The sequence below is a fragment of the Asterias amurensis genome, chromosome 21 (genome assembly GCF_032118995.1).
Source record: "Asterias amurensis chromosome 21, ASM3211899v1".
Classification (NCBI taxonomy): Eukaryota; Metazoa; Echinodermata; class Asteroidea; order Forcipulatida; family Asteriidae; genus Asterias; species Asterias amurensis.
Genome location: NC_092668.1, coordinates 11,895,417 through 11,916,147, shown reverse-complemented (window position 1 = coordinate 11,916,147; position 20,731 = coordinate 11,895,417). Strand labels below are relative to the sequence as shown.

Below are 20,731 nucleotides of genomic sequence, written 5' to 3'. Positions count from 1 at the left end.
AAGACGATCAGAGCATACTGGTCGAGTTAACCAACGGTTCCTTTCAGGACCACCCCAACTCATTTAGAGATAGTCATTACATGGTGTTACCGCAAACCCTTCTATATCTTATTTCCACCATGCAAAGTTTCAAATCCTACTTACTTTTAGGATGTTAACAAACTTTACATAATCCTAAACTCAAAGAAGTCGACAACCGAGATAATAATGTCAGATGTCGACATGTCAGATGGCTTCTCCAGAGCTCTATAAAGTAACAATTTCAAACTTGCTATACATTTTGTAATTCACAAAACATTACACTCAGTTAAAAAGATAGAGAAAACAAGTTTATTACAATTCAGATTGAGGAGTAGTGACTCTTTATTAAGAAGTGTCTTTTAAAATGCTCCAAATAACACAAGAACTACTCCATTTGCAATCTCACAAATCTAGATGTACCCTTGCAACAGATTTCGGGTCTCGGGTTCCATTCCAAATAATATTAGACCCTTATAGGTGTTTTTTTCTGAAGGACTCTGAAAAAAACTAAGCTTTGAAGTCCAGCATTGGTGAAGAACTAAGATAAATTAATTGCTGACTGTTTGAGTTTTTAATTCTTCTTAAGTACTTGTTTCTTCAAATAAATGATAATAAATATATTATGATAGTTATGATAGTTTGCTTTCGCTTTTAACTTACTAGCACATGTATCGATAGTTTACTTTTCATGATAAAGGATTATATTTTAGTGTGTTAATTTAAATAAAGTTGCACATCGGAAGAAACAAAAGATTTACATTTTAATTGCGATTTATGATCAAACGGAACCATTATAGACGGTACTGCAGATGGCAACTTGTGACTGCGACGTTTGGTTATGCTTAACATACTACTCATGTGCATGGCTCATGTGGTATGCCTAAGTGGGAAGAGGTCATAGGACATACCTTTCATGACAACAAATCAGCGCAAGATTTTGAATCAGTTGTTTAACTCTTCAGCAGTTATTCCCTTAAATTGATTTCTGTCTGACAAATACAGCTTTATTTGCGGGTGATTCATAACTATGTGAAATTGTACACGCAGCAGGGTTGGGACTGACCATTTAAGCTCGAGCAGAAGTGTGCAGAACTCCCATAATATCACTTGGCCATGGCCAGACCACATTGCAAACAGAGCCCCATGTCAGTTCGTACACCAGTTAACAAATAAATTGATGTATAACCACATCAACTTATTGTTCACTGTGGTACTAATTGCCATGGAGCTTCGTTTGTAATGTGGTCTGGTCCTGGTTAGTGGCACTCAAGGGAGTGCTTCACTCCTCAGCTGGAGCTTCATGGTCAGTCCCAGTCCCTATTGCATGTACAGTTTCACATAATTATGAATCACCAGAAATAAAGCTGTATTTGTCAGAAAGAAATCATTTTCAGGGGAGCAACCTAATGAAGAGACACAAACAATACCAACTCATACTTTGGAGAAAGAATAATTATACACATTGCATCTCGCCTACAAACTCTGTTAGAATCGTGGATGTCACATTCATCTTAATACAACAATATTGCAACATTATAGCCCCTTACTTTATTTGTTTATTTAGTTAATCAAGACATTAAATAAAGTTGATGTTTGGTGAAATCATTGTCTGAATTTAAGACAAGAGCCTACGATAATGAGTGTTTGGTTTGATCCAAATGAATGTTTGGTAACATTATTGGGTGAAATGTTAGAAAAAGACATTCCTCCACGTTACGTTTGGCTGTTAGCCTTCAGCTCTTTGATCATTTTGTACGCCCTTTCACCAAACATGGCTTTTATTGGTTTATTTAACTGCTTTTAGATTATTAGCGTTTCAGATGTGTACTTGCAAAGTGCAGAACGAACGCCAACTTGTTTGGAAATTCGGTTTGAATATAGAAATAATGGTTTCAACAGATGTTGCTTTGGTAAGGATGCACTTGTGGGTATGTGGCTGGTATTTGTAGCTAGCTCTATATTTACGTAGATGTAATTAGCTGTAAACATTGTAATACTGTAATGTATAGAAAGGTTCAGCATTGACTGTTATTGAGTCCCGTGTAAGTTCAATGAATACACTTGAGATGTTTAAGATTTTGTAGTAAGATGAGAAGACAAAATCAATTACATTTTAATTATGATCGTTAAAATGACTCAATGAAACATTTTATGATTATGATGATGTAGCTCCTCGTGAATGATACTCATTGCTGTTCCCATTGTCAGATTGTTAACAGAATAAATGTTGCATAATAAACTTCAAATTGAAACTGCTCGATTATGATCACTTTTATTGTTGTATTCAACGAATGAAGGACATTGAGCGGTTCTAAGAAACCTGTACTATCTTGCACATAGACCTTATGCATTGACGTCATCCAGCCGCCATCTTTGAGGTCAAACGGTGACAAAACAATCGAAACGCACCTAGATTGGCCAATGAACAACCTCCTTTTTACCTCAATGCGGGGGGCGCCGTACTGAAATGACGTCATATGCACTATTACATTTGTATAGACCGGGGTTTCCCCTGACGTCACTGGATTGCCCAATCGGGTTTACACTGAAAGGGAATTCCCCCTTGCATCATGCTTTGTGTTCCGCAATCCAGCCAGTAATATCCCGTTCCCGCCCGTTATGTCGATTACAATTATTTCCATGGAACCGGACTGGAAAGACCTACACTCGAACGCAAGGGCTACTTTTGTGGCAGGAATTTCTCGATATATTTAAAAGATCCACACGGTACGTAGTTTTCATATCTTATAGAAGTTTTTATTTCAGTTTGACGTAGTTCATTGCAGTTGAACAGAAGATTTTACAACAAAACGAGCTTCAACTGCAAAACATCGTTAGCGAAATATTGTGTAACCTTAAAACATTTTCCCACATAATCATGTACTGGTAAATGTTAACATGTTCGTAACAATAATGGTAAAATGAATATTATGTGTTAGATCTCCTTACAAATACAACATAGGAAACCGGTAGCTGGACACATTTTTTTGAAATGCCGTATCAGTATAGACTTTATGCATTGACGTCATCCAGCCACCATCTTTGAGGTCAATCGAAACACACATAGATTGGCCAATGAACAACATCCTTTGACCTCAAGGCGAGGGCGCCGTACTGAAATGACGTCATGTGCATAAGGTCTATACCCTTAAGTTGTAGGCTTTTAAATGTCCAGTCACTAATTGTTTTGTATTTATTTGCGGAAATAGCAGAATGGAGACAGTTGATAATAAGCCATCGGCAGCAAACGGTATTGAGGATGACGCCATAAAAGTTAACCAACTACCCACAATGACGTCAGTTGATTGGGAAAGGATGGCCAATGCATATGCGGATGAGCTGGAAGACCTACGACCACTCAGAGTGGAGAACAGACGATTGAGACGGTGTGTGGGAGGCGTTCGGGTACTCGGTTAGTCTACATATCTCTTTTATAACACCATAACTAAAACACACGTATATAGCTCCGTTACGTATGATAATAAATGGCAACAAAACAGCTTGCACATTGAAATCATTAACTACGTTGAAACTCGTGATATTTGTGGCAAAAATATAGTTGAGTCAATTACATGTTTTTTTTCCTACGAAATGCTAGGTCGTGCTCTAAAAGACACAAAAGAGGAAGTTCACCGACTGCGTGGTTTGCTAGCAGATAAAGACTTGCACCCTGACGACACGGATGATAAACACGCGACATCCACAGACAAACCCCAAGGTAACAATCATTGCAACATTGGGTGCGTTCGTTAAGCTTCCCTGGGTCGGACCCGGTGTGTGGCGGGTTTTTTTTTCCAGGACGAACGTGGGTAATTATCCGCACACGTTCGTCCTGGAAAAAAAAACACGCCACACACCGGGGTCGACCCGGGAAGCTAAACGAACGCACCCATGATATTGTGCCGGTGTCACAGGGAATTCTGTCCCCCCGCACAACGGTCGGGGGAGGGGGGGGGGACAGAACTCCTAGGGGACTCCTGTGCCCCCTAGGGTTTTCTGTCAGCCAGGGGAATTCGCCACCCTCTAATTTTTAGACATAATTAAATATAGTTATATTTTCATATCATATATTTTCCTGTGTGCGACCCATGTAATCTTTGTACACAGTAAAATAAGACATTTTGTGTTGTTCCTTTTCTTTAAAGGTTCTAAATTTTATGTGCAGCGTAGGCTGTCTGCAAATGTGCGCAGTATTATTATTTTGTGTGAGCTTAAATACCGACTTGATTCCAAGACTGGGAAGGGGGGGGGGCACAGAATCTCTGTCCACCCCGGGCTAACAAACATTTGGGGTTTTTCGGTTTTTTTGTGTGTTTTTTTTTCATTGTTTTATATGATTAATTATAGTAAATTAAAAAAAAGTTTAATTAATTTGATATTAATGTTTGTGGTTGAATGTAGTAACGTTGGATGATGAAACATTGGGCGATACAGAAGATGACATAGAGGGCGCCATAGAGGCGGAATATGTAATGACGTCACCAATAGACGAGGATGGAGGTGCTGGTGAGCGAGATGATGCAGAGGGTGCCATTGAAGAGATGGAACTTCTTGGAGAACTTTCAAAATTAGAGGGCGTTGGTCAAACTGAATATTATACGACTACATTGGTAAATCAATCCAAGTTGACTCAACCTCTTGATAGAACTCCATTGGAACGCCAAGTAAGAAACAGAGAGAGCGAACTTACCAAGGATAACTCAAATGGAGATATCAGTCAAACAGGATTTGAAGCAAATGAGTGCAAAGTGGACACCGTCAACACAGAGGATCCAGAGACCTATATGGACGCTCTGATTTCACCAGACACTTTAGGCAAGGTTCTACCACATAAAGAGATAGTATCAGAAAACTGTAGATCAGTGGCGACTATTACCAATAGCTTCGCTAGTACGTACCTGCAACAACAAGAGTTATCCAGCCTTAAAATTCAAGTACAGGAGGTTTGTACATTTGCAGTTAAAGCCATTGGGCACTTTCGGTAAACAGTATTGTCCAAAGGCCCACACTTCGTGTATCACAACTTATATATAAAATAACAAACCTGTGAAAATTTAGGCTCAACCGGTCATCGGAGTCGGGAGAAAATATAAAGGGAAAACCCACCCTTGTTCCCGTACGTTTCGCCGTGTCGTGACATATAAATCCGTAATTCTCGTTGTCGAGAATTGATAATTGTTTCAATGTTTTCTCAAAAAGTAAAGCATTTCATTGAATAATATTTCAAGAGAAGTCTTTTACCTTTACCTTCTGTAAACCCTGTTAGTTATTTGAAAATCTGTCAACTTTTTTGTTTCTTTTCCGAAAGTGTATAATGGCTCTAATAGATTAAAACTATCGAGATAGTATATAGTAATGTTCTCTTGTGGAACTTGGACGTCACTTCTAACTAGTAGACCTCGCCCTCATGTGAATTCAATCGGTTTGTCCATAGACCTTTTGTTATCGCTTATAATTATTTTGAACCAAGATATACACCGGCATTTCAAACTCTGCATAAAAAAATGGTTTTTAACTCAGATAATTCATATTGTTTTGCAGCTTAAGAAAGCCAACACCGAATGGAAGAATCATTTGAAACAGAAGGAATCGGATGTAATTGCTGAACTCTCGAAAAAAAATGAGACAATTGGAGGACTTCAAACCCAGCTTAATGACGCTGTTAAAGAGGCAGATATAAAGGCAAATCATTATGAGCAGACTCTTCTCACAGCCAAAACACGTATTGAACTGATTGAGGTAAACCAGATTAACAATAATGGACCAATTGTTTCTTTAACTATGGCTTTATCTCCGATGCAAATTTAACATCTATCGTTGCTGTACCCGCTGCCAAAGCATAGGTTTCGAACTGCCTCTAGCTACCGGGCAATCTCGGTAGTCTAGTTGGTGAGACAGTGCTCTACCAACACGGGTTCGAATCCCACCCGTGTAATATTCTTGTGATATTTTTTTCATAGAACTCGGGGAAAGTACTGAGAATAAAGTGAACACACATCGGTGTGCGGGTAAAAAAAAAAATAATAATATTATTTATCCCCGATGTAAATTTAACATGTATTATAATTATTATGTCACATAATATAGGTTTTCTCGGTCAAATTCGGAAAATGAGCAGCCAATTTCATTTTCATGCGTTCGAGTTAAAGCTGTTTTAACTCTCCAGTTGTTACTGCGTTTCAAATTTAGAATTCGGCCATTCAATTTCGTTTAGAGTCGAGTCAAATTCCTTTAGCACTATGTTCAATTTAGTGTGTATCGTCAGTCTTTTTCGAGACACACACGCCTCAAGAAGCGACTGCGAATTTGAATGCTGCTTTGATGAATTGTTAAATTGAATGATTATTTTGTTAAATCGAATGACGCAACATTACATTTGACTAACCATAAAACGAAATCGAATGACCCTTTTCAGTAGCATTCGATTTCGCGCGAAATTGAATAGCTTGATGGTTAAATTGGCTGCTCATTTTCCGAAATTGGCCGAGAAAACCTGTATTATAATAATTATAATTAATCACATAATATTCAGCAATAATGCTTTTAATGATGATGACAAAACAAACATTTTCTGTCTTCTTGTTAGGACGAAAATCAACGGCTGAAGAAAGCTGTGTCTGAAGAACGACAGAAGAATGACAAATCTGAAATGCTTAATCGAACTTTGAGCAAACAGAATCTGAGTATGACGGAAGAGATCGTGCGCCTTAAGCAGGTAACAATGGGGAGTATATTGTTTTGGGAAAGCATTATAATTTGTAATATTTTTATCTTAAGTTCACTTCTGTAGTTTGTTATTAGCTGGGATCCATGGGAGATCAGTGAGTTTTTCTTACTGAATGGATTTCCCAGGATAAACAGAAATAAATAAAATAAAATAAATAAATAAAATGAAGACCTAAATTATCCCTACCCAATCCCGCAAACAGAAACCTACGGTCTCTTGTGGCTGATTTGTTATAAATTTTCAAACATTTAAAACACAACACCTTTAAGATGTCGTCACGTGACTTGTGATGATGTCATAATGACACCCTTGTTTTGCAATGATCATTGCCCCAATACCTTTCAACCCTGAAATTTGAAAATTTTATTAACGAAACAGCTCTGCATTTGTGCACGAATGCAATCATGTCTAGTTATTGTTATTATTATTATTATTTTTATAAAGTTCTGACAATGAACCTATTTTCCGATGAACAATCAGGCACTGGAGAAAAAGTACCATCAGCATGTACATGTTAATCAGTCACCATCTACAGAGACAGCAGCAACGTTTTTAAAGCAGTCTACAGGATCAACGGAGTCATCTAGGACGGGTCGTAACCATGACTCGCAACAAGAACCAAACATTGTTGAAAGAAAGACCCCCATGCATCTCCCTAGCACCGCCCCAATGCCAATTAAAACTCCCAAGAACCTCCCTACCACCGCCCCAATGCCACTCAAGGCACCGGCAGATGAAGAAAAACAAGATGATTGTCTTACTGCCTCCCAACATCAGGCAGTGACGGAGAAGAGAAAGCAACCGCAGGAAAACGTACCCAAAGTGACTGACAAGAGTCTAAGCAAACAAGAGATTATGGAGCAAGTTGAATTATTGAGGCATCAGGTACATACAAGATTCTGGTCCTATATAATACAGATCCATTATGTTTAATTATTTTTTTATGGTTTACTTTAAAAAGTTATGAGTTGTACAAGTTTCTACATCTTAGTTTTGACAACTGATTTTGTCGTTTTGCACAGAATCAAATGTACGAGTCGGACTTTAAGAAGGAACGAGCCGACAGACAGAAAGCCCGGAACGAAATACAAACATTACGTCATCAAATAAGCAAACAGAAAAAACAAACAAAGGATCAGGTATGTCTCAATAGGTTCAATTCATTATTTTGTATAACTCTAAACAACACAATATAAAGAATAAAACCAAGTTCAGATTACATAAAAGTGTAAACCCTATTAAAATTAAGAAATTTTTGATAAAAACGTATGGAAAAGGTAAACCAGTGGAATGTCTATGTTTGTGCAAGCAATGGGAGACTGTTGGGACGCTTGGTGGCAGCAGACTTACCAGGTAAAATCATCCAATGTTTTCGGTCATGTGCGCACGCTCAGAACTACGCAAACAATGGAAATTTACCTGGTAAGCCTGCTGCCACCCAGCGTCTCAAAGTCTCCCATTAAAGTGAATCAGTATTGTTCGCCTTAAAAACATTGTTGTATTCCCAATATTGGTACAAAAAATAAGGTGGGATAATTTCCCAGAGTTTTAAAACGCTTGGCATGCAACACAAGTGCCCAAACTATCAAATCAATTAAACATGAGAGCTGCTGAGAGAAAATCCAGCTGTGCAGAGTGCACTCTTAAAACTAAAGAGTTGAATCCAACAGTTGCATGAGTTCGGTGAGTGACTACACTTTGAAAGTGTTGAAGCCAGCGTTTTGTTTGTTAAAACTAGCATTTTAAACTTTTGATCCAACACAAAAAAGGTTAATTCAACAATTTAAGTGTTATTTCAACATTTCTAAAATAAAATCCTTTGAATTGTTGAATCAGATTTTAAAAAGTTAAACCGAGTTAATTGTCGACCGAATACCTTAAAATGCTGGATTTAACATATAAAATGCTGGATCCAACACTTTCAAAGTGTAGTCACTCACCGAACTCATGCAAGTGTTGGGTTCAACTCTTTAGTTTTTAGAGTGTGGAAATACATGAAAAGGAAGTTCTAATGTTTATATTTTGATTTCAGATTAAAGACGATATAAAGACTACACAAGGACCACCAAAGCATGGTGCTTACAGGCCTTCAGATCAGAAAATAGAAGCAGAGCCATCACGAAGGGATCACAACAAATTAAAGGTAATTATAAGGACATGACAGCGAAAGTCGCCACAGGGGCTCAGTCTTCAATGTTAATAAATGACGTCTGACTTAAAGACAGTGGACACTATTGGTAATTGTCAAAGACCAGTCTTCACAGTTGGTGTATCTCAACATATGCATAAAATAACAAACCTGTGAAAATTTGAGCTCCATTGGTTATCGAAGTTGCGAGATAATAAATGAAAGAAAAAACACCCTTGTCACACGAAGTTGTGTGCGTTTAGATGGTTGATTTCGAAACCCCAAGTTCTGAATCTGAGGTCTCGAAATCAAATTCGTGGAAAATTACTTCTTTCTCGAAAACTATGGCACTTCAGAGGGAGCCGTTTCTCACAATGTTTTATACCATCAACCTCTCCCCATTACTCGTCACCAAGAACAATTTTATGCTAATAAATATTTGAGTAATTACCAATAGTGTCCACTGCCTTTCAATTAATACATTGTTTGACCATTTCATCTTCACAGGTAAAGTCGAGCAGGACTCCTTATAAAGATGTTGTAAAACCCAGTCACAAGGCAACGTCTAAGGTGTCAACTGGCTCACAAGTCATCATGTTACAGCCTGGTCCGGAAGGTCGTTGGTTACAAATTAATCTCCATGCTGAATCAGATACAGTCAGGGGTAGAAGCGGGGTACCAGCTCGTCAAGACCCATTCGTATGCCCAAGGTAAGATGTCATTCGCTTCAACATCATGACGTGGAATTCATTTAAGAGGTATTTCTTTTTTTAAAGACTATTGGTAATTGTCAAAGGCCAGTCTTCTCACTTGGTGTGTACCAACATATACATCGAAATAACAAACCTGTGAAAATTTGAGCTCAATTGGTCGTCGGAAATGCGAGATAACTATGAACGAAAAAACACCCTCGTCACACGAAGTTGTGAAGTTGTGTACTTTCAGATGGTTGATTTCGTGACCTCAAATTCTAAACTTGAGGTCTCGAAATCAAATTCGTTGAAAATTACTCCTTTCTCCAAAAGTAGGTTACTTCAGAGGGAGCCGTTTCTCACAATGTTTTATACTATCAACCTCCCCCCATTACTCGTTACCAATTGAGGTTTTATGCTGATAATTATTTTGAGTAATTACCAATAGTGTCCACTGCCTTTAAGATGATGTTTCGTTTAGTTTGAAGGGGAAATTGCCGATGTCCACACAGCACGAGACTTTTTACAATGAAGGTGTTTATCGTTCTTTGTTTTTTGCTCCACAGGTGCCAGAAAATGTTTACAGAAAGTGAATGGGACTCGTTTGAACATCACGTGACATTATGTAGGCGATAATTTTATACCGCAGAATATTATTTTTGTTAGACGGCGTAAGTTTGTGTGCAGGCCTTCGTTTGTTAACAGTACGACCCGTGTCAAACATGATTTTTAGTTTCATAGTTTGTTATTATTAGGCAATACTATTAATGGAAGTACGGTGTTAACATTATCAAGTTAAATCCCACATAGTCACTTATAACAATTATTTGTATATAACAAAATTAAGTTCATTTATTTAGCTACAAATGCTTTAACTAAGCGATTTTTACTGTTACCTTATCTCAATGCACCGTTCTATCTGTAATTCCGCAGTTTCGTAATTTTGTTTAGCAAAATATTGGCCTATATCATAATCGCAAAATAGTGTATTGTATTGCTAATGAAAATGACAAGAAAGGGGTGAAAATTTGCCAGAAAAACTTTATAGGAACACGTTGCCTTGGATCGGTCGAGTTGGTCTTTGAAAAGCATTTGCAGCCGTTTGTTATGAAATGCATAAATTATGTGTGGAAAGATGTTGTAAAAGTAGAATACAATGATCCACACAAAAAATAACATGCCTCGAAATTGTGCGGTTTTCCTTTTACCTCGTCGACTAACACGGTCGGCCATTTATGGTAGTCAACTTTTTGACTCCCATAAATGGCCGACCGTGTTAGTTCGCTAAGGAAAACCACGCAATTTCGAGGCAATGTTGAGTGGATCATTGTATTCTACTTTTAAAACATCTTTGTAAACATGCATTTTATAAAAAACGGTTACAAATGCTTTTTATATACCAACTCGCCCGATCCAGGGCAACGTGTTCCTTTAAGTTGCGTGACCAAAAGCAATCATCATTGTATATCGGTTTGGTGGAAAGTCAAACTGCACTAGCAGGAGCTTGTATTTACACAGCAATGGTTTAGAAGGGCCCGATTAAGGACTAGTTTCATGATCTTAGAGACTACTGGAAAGAGTGCAATCGGTATGTAGTTTTTCAGATCGCTTGATGTGCCCGGTTTGGAAACAGTTGTAAAATTTGCGTGCTTCCAGACTGAGGGTACAAAGCAGATATAAATCAAGAGATTTACGAAAATGATGTGTATATATTAGGAACAGCCAGTTCAGGAGCTGCAATCTAAAGCACTCTTGGAGGAATGGCATCGGGACCACTGGCTTTATAAATATGATCCGCTCTGCAGAAAAGGGTATTTAGGGACGATATGCTAATTACATTTAAAGAGGCGTTAAATGTTGAGATCCTGAAAATATTTTCAACGCATAGATTTGTCTTTCTTGGTTTATTGGCTTCTATTGCATTAATACTTCTATATTTTATTCACAGAAATATCATTTTTATTTTTCAGTTGAAAAAACAAAGGTTTTTGTATCAATTTTAGGTACTTCCCTTAAAGTTTGCTAATAATAATGATAATAATGAAAACTTATAAAGCGCACAAATCCACAGAAGTGCTCATGGCGCTAAAATACAAACAATAGCATTAATTAATATACAATAACAACAACAAAAATTAAAATGTAAACCTAAGTTGAGAGAAATCTAGAACATGTGGTATAGAATACAATAATACAAATGCAATTTTTAAGAAAAAACATCCTAAAAGGTAACAAAAATAACAATAATCAACCTCTCCCCATTACTTGTTACCAAGTGAGGTTTTATGATGATAATTATTTTGAGTAATTACCAATAGTGTACACTGCCTTGAAGGAGCACTTTCATTAAATTGTAAAATATGAATTTGCAAATATCAGTATATCTCCAGAAGGCAAAATGCCACAGGGTTCAAACCTACGCCAAAATAAAGCTTATACTAACCCCAATTCAGCTGTGTATGTAACTTATTTTGTCCCTTAATACCCAATTTTGTAGAGCCGATCACAAATTATCAATATTACGGAGTTCTTTAAGTGTCACTTAAGTTGTGAAAGTGAAGACTGAGATAGTCATCACTGCAGTGGCAGTAATGTGCAGTGGAAGGGATGGTTGGAACTGGTTCGTTCAGATGATAATAGGGGTTTCACCAAATGAATGTTTGATTGAGCATTGCAGCTTTGGTTTAATCATCAGTGTTGTCTGGTCGTTAGTTGTTTAAAAAAAGAGATTTCTAGCCTGTAGTTTGGTCTTATAATGACCATTGTTTCAACTTTGGCCAACCCATTTCACTCTGTATTTTTCATGCCAACGACACAAACCGTGTTTATAATTTTATATAGCCATATTTTGTGTAGATCATTGTATTCTACTTTTAAAACATCTTTCTAACCATTATGCATTTAATACAAATTGGTTACAAACACTTTTCAAAGACCAACTCGACCGATCTAAGGCAACGTGTTCCTTTAAGATGAAGAGTGCTCAATGTTATGTTTATGCCAATACAAAGTGACTTGCCCGATGTCTATGACGTCACTCGGGCGGCACTTTTGTATTAAAGGCATTGGACACTATTGGTAATATACTCAAAATAGTTATAGCAAAGGTTTTATAAAACCTTTACCTATAAACGAGTAATGGGGAGAGGTTGATAAAGAGTATAAAACATTGTGAGAAACGGCGTCCTCTCTGAAGTGAAATAGTTTTCGAGAAAGAAGGAATTTTTCACGATTTTTTTTTCTTCTAGATGCTCTGTGCCCTGTGGTGCAATCTTTTGCCATTTAGAGACCCAATTATGGCAAATCAAACAGAACAATAAGCCTTCAAAATTTGAGCAGTAGAATTTGGGCCTTTTCGGTAAATTTCCACGAATTTGATTTCGAGACCTAAGATTTAGAATTTTCAGGTCTCGAAATCAAGCATCTTAAAGCAAACAACTTCGTGTAACAAAGGTGTTTTTTTCTTTCGAATAAATAATATCGCAACTTCGACGACCACTTGAGCTGAAATTTTCACAGGTTTGTTATATTATTATGTTGAGATACACCAAGTGAGAAGACTGGTCTTTGACAATTACTTATAGTGTCCAATGTCTTTAAAGACACTGGACACAATTGGTATTGTCAAAGACTGGTCTCACAGTTGGTGTATTTCAACATTAATATATGTAATGAATATAGGGTAGGTGGCCTTAGCATTCGATCCAAACCGGACCTTCTTCAGAGGCATAAAACAAGTACAAACAAATGCATATCCATTTATAGATAAAGAGAGGGGAAAGGGATTAAGGAAAGGATCCAGAAAGAAGCGGGAAAATAACAGCCAATCAAAGTTTCTATTTCAGAAACAATATTGATGGCTAAGAACCAATAGGAGTGAAGTGGTAAATGTATTGTTCGACAGCAATTCAGGGAAACATGAAAGGGTAGGATTAGAGAGCAAGTTGCATCATGATGCAACTAACAATGGTCATTATAAGAATAGCATTAATGTATAATAACATTAATATATGCATATAATAACAAACCTGTGAAAATTTGAGCTCAATTGGTCGCTGAAGTCGGGAGATAATTAATGAATCAAAGATAATATATAAAAAAAACTTGTCGCTCCACGGTCACACTTCAGATGGTTGATTTCGTGACCTCAAAATATTCTTAATCTGAGGTCTCGAAATCAAATTCGTTGAAAATTACTTCTTTCTCGAAATCGAATTCGTGGAAAACTACTTCTTTCTCGAAATCAAATTCGTGGAAAATAACTTCTTTCTCGACAAACTACGTTACTCCAGAGGGAGCTGTTTCTCACAATGTTTTATACCTCTCCCCATTACCTGTGATCAAAAGAAAGGTTTTATGATAATAGAATGGTAGTAATTACCAATAGTGTCCACTACCTTTAACCCTCAAAAACACCATTTATTTCTTTGGCCATGTCAAAAAGGGCCGTCACACACAATTCTATGGAATTTGCCTTCGTCTGCTGGGAAAAAAACCCGGACCCTGAGCAGGGTTAATTATTTCCTGGGAGTAATTAAAGTTATATTTAAATTTTATCCCAGGAAATTCCCGGGAGTTTTTTTTTTTGTAGTGTGAAAAGATCGTCATTTCATGTCCCGGGAATTGCCCGGAAAATAATTTTAGTGTTATTCGTCCTAATTTAGGATGGGTTCAATGCGTCCTAACGTGTAAGGATACGGAACTGAACTCGTCCTAAGTCCTACGATTGTTTGGTGAAATCGACGGCTGATGTCATAATTGAGAAGCCAGGAGGCCCCCTAGGCGGTTTTGAAGATAATGGTTGTGTGTCCTTTTGGTTAATATTTTTTGTATATTATTATGAGAGTCGTCATAGAATAAATGGTGACTTCGAGGGTTATTACAAAAAGTATTTGCACGGGGCGCTAGTACGGCGTACACCGAAAATTACAAGTTAATTTCGAAACAATGAAGTACAGCGCCCCAGTGTCCCCTTAACACGTGACCATGACATGACGCACTATGTCGACATTCTGTACCTGTCCGCCTTGACGATAGGCTAGGGTTGTGTCCCCCCCCCCCCCCCCCCCCCCCCCCCCCCCCACCACCACCACCACACACACCTCTTCGCCTCTATGTGTGTGTACTGCTCATTGATATCGGTACTGCTGCTTCTCCAGCGCGTGACGTGCATCAGTGGGACGCCCTCTTGCGGTTAGATTTATCTGCCTTTTCTTCTACTGGCTGAAACAGGCTGCTCGTTGCCTGAAAAGAGTAAGAAATAAATCAACAATCATCTCCTTGTTAATGTTTAGTTTTTAGAAATACTTGTTATTTTTAATAGAAGTACTTATCAGTGATTTTATTTCTTGCATTTTGCATGGTTAAATTTATTCACTTTTTGAGTAATTCGTAATTACTTAACGTTATGTCAGATCTTGTTAATGGAACCCAAAATGTATGCAATGTAGCGTGTTAGACCACAATTGTCCAGATTACGGACATGCTTTGCCGTTTTTTATTTGTTTCAGTTTTTGTATAATCCATACACGGATTTGGTATGAACATTTCTGTATTCTGCCACCACTTTTCTGTTCATTATGATGTAATTATGTGTGGTATTTACTCAAAATGATTGATTAGTGAAAAAAAGTGGTGGCGCAGTTATTTTTAGCCCCACTTGACTTGTGTGGCCACACGTCCACCCCATTTCCTCATGCAGCTAAGAAATAAAAAAATTCTGGCGCCTTATCTCGAGCTACCTGGCAGTATAAACCGGCTGAATGTGTTTCACCTAACTCTTAGCTTGCTTTGTGTGTATTGAAAAGAGAAACAAATAAAACATTTAAAAGAAATTTTTAATGATAAATAACTTTGCTACCTTTCGCCGACTCTAATTTTATCGTTTCGTACACGGCGCAGCCATCTTGGAATATGCGAATCAACATGACGTCATCGGCCTGCCGAGCTGTGGGCCCGTGAGGGCGCGAATACAAATCAACGGCTGTTTTATGTGAATTAAGCTTGTGTACTTTTTACGTGCACGTGCTACGTAGTTCGTAGACCAAAATTTCTTCAGCAAACTCAGATGTCCTGTCTTTGACTCGGGTATGTAAACAATGTTTTGCATTTGGCGCAGAACCCCCTACGTCATCGGTAACGCATGCCGTACAGGGTGACTTCCTCTATCAGTTCAATCATCCGATGAGGGCAACATTAGGAAACCATGTTTTTCAGAACCCAGTTAGATCAAATAAAATAGAATTTTAGTTTAAATTTATTTTTGAATTTTTATTTCAGAGTCAGTATGGTTCAGCGACTTCATTACAGGCGTAGGCATTCCTACAACACCAAATCCAACAAGGTGAAGATCGTGAAAACACCAGGTGGCAAGCTTGTATACCATTATCCCAAGAAGAAGCCCTCTCCTGCAAGATGTGGAGATACTGGAGTTAAGCTCATGGGGGTAAGAATCTACAGTTGGATCTACGTGTATTTAATTAATTCTATTCAGGCCTGCCTGGAATATTCAATGTTCAAAAGGCACTTCCATTGGACAATTTTGTGAAGTCTATGGGAAACTTATAAAATGTTTGAAAGCTAATGGACCATATTCATAAAAAAATAGCAATTGCTTTTTCTAGGCTTTTGCTTACATCTTTATACATACATATCTGTATAAAGATGTAAGCAAAAGCCTAGAAAAAGCAATTGCTATTTTTTTATGAATGCGGCCCATTGTCATGGGCTGTCAATCTGTAGGATCCGGACAAGTTTGTTTCTTCTTTTTTTTCCATGACCCACTCGCAACTGCCTTTCTTCTGCACATTGTCACATTATGCCCCAATGCAACTTGGGAATTAAAAATTAGTCGTCCAGCCAGAGTTCTCCGCAGGGTTAAATTTTGTTTGGGCGCTTAAGCAATCCTGCACTAACGTCCAATTGCGCAAACCATTTCTGCACTGTTGTCAGATACATCATGCCCTATCGCCAAACTGCGCAAATTATTCCTGCCCTAACGCCATATTAAAGGAACATGTTGCCCTGGATCGGACGCATTGGTCTATCAAAGCGTTTGTAACCGTATTTTTAAAATAAAATGCATATGGTTTGAAAGATGTCTTTAAAGTAGAATACAGTGATCCACACACCTTTGCCTCTAAATTGCATGGTTTTCCTTAAACTGTGCGAACTAACGCGGTCGGCCATTTATGGGAGTCTGCAGCAATCAGGTGGGCCTTGCTTGCAATCAACTTTTGAATTATTGTTGTTTTGTATTCATGTCATGTTGGTCTATTTTTTCAGGTGTTAGCTGCCCGTCCAAAGAAGTTGATGTCAGTTCCAAGACCCAGAAAGCGTGTCACCAGAGCTTATGGAGGCTGTTTGAGTGCTGGAGCAGTTAAACAGAGGTACGATGTTAGAGTGTTTAAAGGGAAGGTACAGTACTTGCTGTAAGCTTGGGCGATATCACGATATTATCGAATATCGCGATATTAATTTGGACAAGATTTCGATATCGGATGGATTTGATTTTAATCGAAATATCGATATATCGCGATATATCGTGATAATCGCGATATATCTATATATCGATTAAATATAGCGATGTATTTGCTAGCTGAGACATCTTGCACCCCATAGGTTTGGAGTAAAAGCAGAAGAATAGGTCATTAGAACACTTCTCTTATGCTAGGACTGTCTCTTCTACAACTTTCACTTGGGTTTTAAGACTGATGATGTCAAATTTCATTAATCGCGATTATATCGAATATCGCAATATATATTATTGTCGGCGATATATCGTGAATAAAATAAATCGATATCGCCCAAGCTTAACTTGCTGTACAGGAATCTATCGTTGTTGAGCTGCAGTATGAATGAAAACTACTCAAAATAAAGAGAAGATCAAACAAATTAAGCAAGTATCTCTCCCCATGCATAAAACATCAAATCCGTGACAATTTGAGCTCGATTGGTCGTCGGAGTCGAGAGATAGCTTTGAGCTGCTTGATTTCGAAACCTCAAATTCTAAACTTGAGTTCTCAAAATCAAAATCGTGAAAAATTGTCGGAGTTGCGAGATAACTATGAAAGAAAAAAACACCCTTGTCACCCCTGTGACAGTCACACGATGGTGTGTGCTTTCAAATGCTTGATTTCAAGACCTCAAATTCTAAACTTGAGGTTTCAAAATCAATTTGGGAAAATTTCTTCTCTTAAAAACAATGTTGATCAGAGAATAATTAAATATTGATGTATATAGTAAATTAGAAGTGTTTCTTTCACTGTTCATTTATTTCATGAGTGCATGGCTTGTTGGTCTTTCTTACATTTGTTAATTGGAGCCACCTCCCGTGGTTATGTGACAGAGCCGTTCTCGCAATGTTTTATACCAACAGCCTGCAAAATCGAAAATGACAGATAAAGAAAAGCTATATTCAGAGTCCAGCATTCTCCAGAAGACGATCAGAGCATACTGATCGAAACCAACAGTTCTTTTTAGAACCACCCAAACTCATTTAGAGATAGTCATTACATGATGTTACCGCAAACTCTTCTATATAAAGCTACATTCATTGTATGTTTTTATTTTGTGTTTTACAGGATCATCAGGGCTTTCCTGATTGAAGAGCAGAAGATTGTACGCAGAGTTCTCAAGGCACAGCAACAGTCTAAGAAACCATAAACAGAAGCAGCAGTTTAGTTATACCCATCCGTAAAAAACATGGTTTTTAACAAGAATTGACTCTAAAGCCACCACTGGAACAAGATGTACAAGAGCTTACATGTATAAATAAACAACAAAGTGATTTCAAATCGACCTGTGTGTTCTTGTTGGATTTATTTGTATTCTTCATTCTGGATTTTGTTTTAGCCAAGTATTTATGTCTGGACAGTAACTGACTGTCCCTGTCTAAAAAAGATGCTCAACTTATAGCACGGGGTCAACATAAGTAATAGACCCTTCCCATGAAATATGTAAATTGCACATAGCGCATGCGCACTAACGTTTTGGTGGCCAAATTGAGGGAACATCGCGCTGTTTTGTACACGGGTAATGGGTGCGTGACGCAGACACGATTGCGCGTCTGCTTAGTGCACAACTCTATGGCGTTTGCCAACCAACAGGGTCTGTACGCATGCGTGAATGTGATTAGCATATTTCATGGGAAGGGTCCATTGTCAAAGACCAGTGTACAAACTTGATGTGCCCTATATGCATGAAACAACTAAACTGCCCAGAAAAAGTTGGGCAACTTTTTTAAAACAAGTATGTTTTTTACCATTTATCACTTTGTGTTATATATAAATGCACAGCTGAAGTGTTCCTCTTAAAAATGATACCATTTGCAATGATGACATGTTGCTGAAATTGGCAACTTGAATGACAATGAGGCAAAGTCGCAAATCAAAATGTGCAAAAATTATTGTTATCTGTACTAAACAGTCAATAGGTAATGATCAATAATCCAACCGGTCTATCTTAAAGGGAAGGTACACGTTTGGTAATTGTCAATAGACCAGTCTTCTCACTTAGTGCATCCCATTATAACCATAAAATAACAAGCCTTTGAAAATTTGGGCTCAATCGTTCATCGAAGTTGCGAGAAAATGATGAAAGAAAAAAAACACCCTTATTGGACGAATTTGTGTGCTTTCAGATAGGAATAAACGACTTCTAGCTAGAAGTATTTTATTGTTTTAGTGAGAAATTAACCCTTTCTCAAAAACTACGTTACTTTTAGAGGGAGTCGTTTCCCACAATGTTTAATACTATCAACAGCTCTCCAATGCTCGTTACCAAGTCGGTTTTTAAGTTAATATCTGTTTTGAGTAATTACCAAACGTGTACCTTCCCTTTAAGAACCATGAATGGTTTTCTCAAAGATTTGCACCAGTGAGAACACCGCACAAATTTACCCCCAATTTCTTGAAAAACTCCTCGCTTGGGCATTTGCAAGGCTCATATTATTACTGAACTTGTCTCAATACAAAGTGGATTAAGATCACTAAAGTTGCCTTGCTTGCTTGAAATGCAGTGTCAATTGTTTGTTCATACATAAACACAAATTGTTAATTTTGGCACATTTGATTTGTGACCTTTTTCTCTTTCTCACTCGTGTGGCCAAATCCAGCAACATGTAATCACTAAAACTGTGGTATCGGAGAGTAATAAATAAAAAAATATATACTTGATTGAAAAAAGTTTGCTAACTTTTTGTGAGCAGTTTAGCTTGTGAATGTTATAGCTGGTTGGGGTTTTGGACTCAATTGTGCCTCACGGCCGTTTTTGTGACATGGCCAAAGAAATAATAATGGTGTTTTTGAGGGTTAAAGGTAGTGGACACTATTGGTAACTACTCACGATAACTATTTTCATAAAACCTTTCTTTTGATTACGAGTAACGGGGAGAGATATAAAACGTGAGAAACAGCTCCCTCTGAAGTAACGTAGATTATACATGTAGATGGTTTGGGTTTTGGACTCCAAGGAATGGAATTGTGCCCCACGGCCGTTTTTGTGACATGGCCAAAGAAATAATAATGGTGTTTTTGAGGGTTAAAGGTAGTGGACACTATTGGTAACTACTCACGATAACTATTTTCATAAAACTTTTTTTTGATTACGAGTAACGGGGAGAGATATAAAACGTTGTGAGAAACAGCTCCCTCTGAAGTAACGTAGTTTTTCAAGAAAGAAGTCATTTTCCCAGAATTGATTTCGAGACCTCAGATTTAAAATATTTTGAGGTGTGACCACAAGGTATTTTTTTCTCTTTCATTAATATCTCCCGACTTCAACGACCGATTGAGCTCAAATTTTCAGAGGTTTGTTATTATGCATTAATGTTGAGACCACACCAACTGGAAAGACCAGTCTTTGACAATACCAATAGTGTACCAGTGCCTGGAGGAGGGTTACGTTATCCATGGAGGTCTACCTCCATACGTTATCGCAACTAGCATTACCACTGCAAAATGGCGGACGATCTCTCCCAACGTAAGACTACCAAAACTTTTAAGATTTCAACACACGATGAAGTGCAAGTGTCTTTCAAAAAGGTTGTGTGATTAAAAAAAACAAAGAGGTTTTTGATTATCCCACTTGAAACCCATGACACGTCTCCACACCCCTCGTTTGGTTTTCGACATAATTAAATTAGCACTTGTTTTTTTTTCGCAT

At 37.7% G+C, this 20,731-nt stretch overlaps 2 protein-coding genes across 3 annotated transcripts; both read left to right on the top strand.

Moving 5' to 3' along the window:
- The first annotated feature begins 2,544 nt into the window (after positions 1-2,544).
- Positions 2,545-14,124, top strand: LOC139952916 (uncharacterized). Of its 2 annotated transcripts, none has more exons than XM_071952227.1 (11): positions 2,545-2,748; positions 3,231-3,433; positions 3,620-3,739; positions 4,423-4,964; positions 5,563-5,760; positions 6,608-6,736; positions 7,229-7,633; positions 7,771-7,887; positions 8,781-8,891; positions 9,384-9,586; positions 10,135-14,124. In XM_071952227.1, exons 2-11 carry the CDS (start codon positions 3,235-3,237, stop codon positions 10,202-10,204), a joined length of 2,094 nt encoding a protein of 697 aa, XP_071808328.1. In that variant the 5' UTR covers positions 2,545-2,748; positions 3,231-3,234; the 3' UTR covers positions 10,205-14,124. The 2 variants fall into 2 exon arrangements, with proteins under 2 accessions (XP_071808328.1, XP_071808329.1); XM_071952228.1 differs by having other exon boundaries at positions 2,546-2,748; positions 3,234-3,433.
- Positions 14,125-14,675: 551 nt separating this feature from the next.
- LOC139953267 (uncharacterized) lies at positions 14,676-18,367 on the top strand. The gene is made up of 4 exons (XM_071952740.1): positions 14,676-14,821; positions 15,848-16,013; positions 16,853-16,956; positions 18,151-18,367. Exons 2-4 carry the CDS (start codon positions 15,855-15,857, stop codon positions 18,230-18,232), a joined length of 345 nt encoding a protein of 114 aa, XP_071808841.1. The 5' UTR covers positions 14,676-14,821; positions 15,848-15,854; the 3' UTR covers positions 18,233-18,367.
- Positions 18,368-20,731: the final 2,364 nt, after the last annotated feature.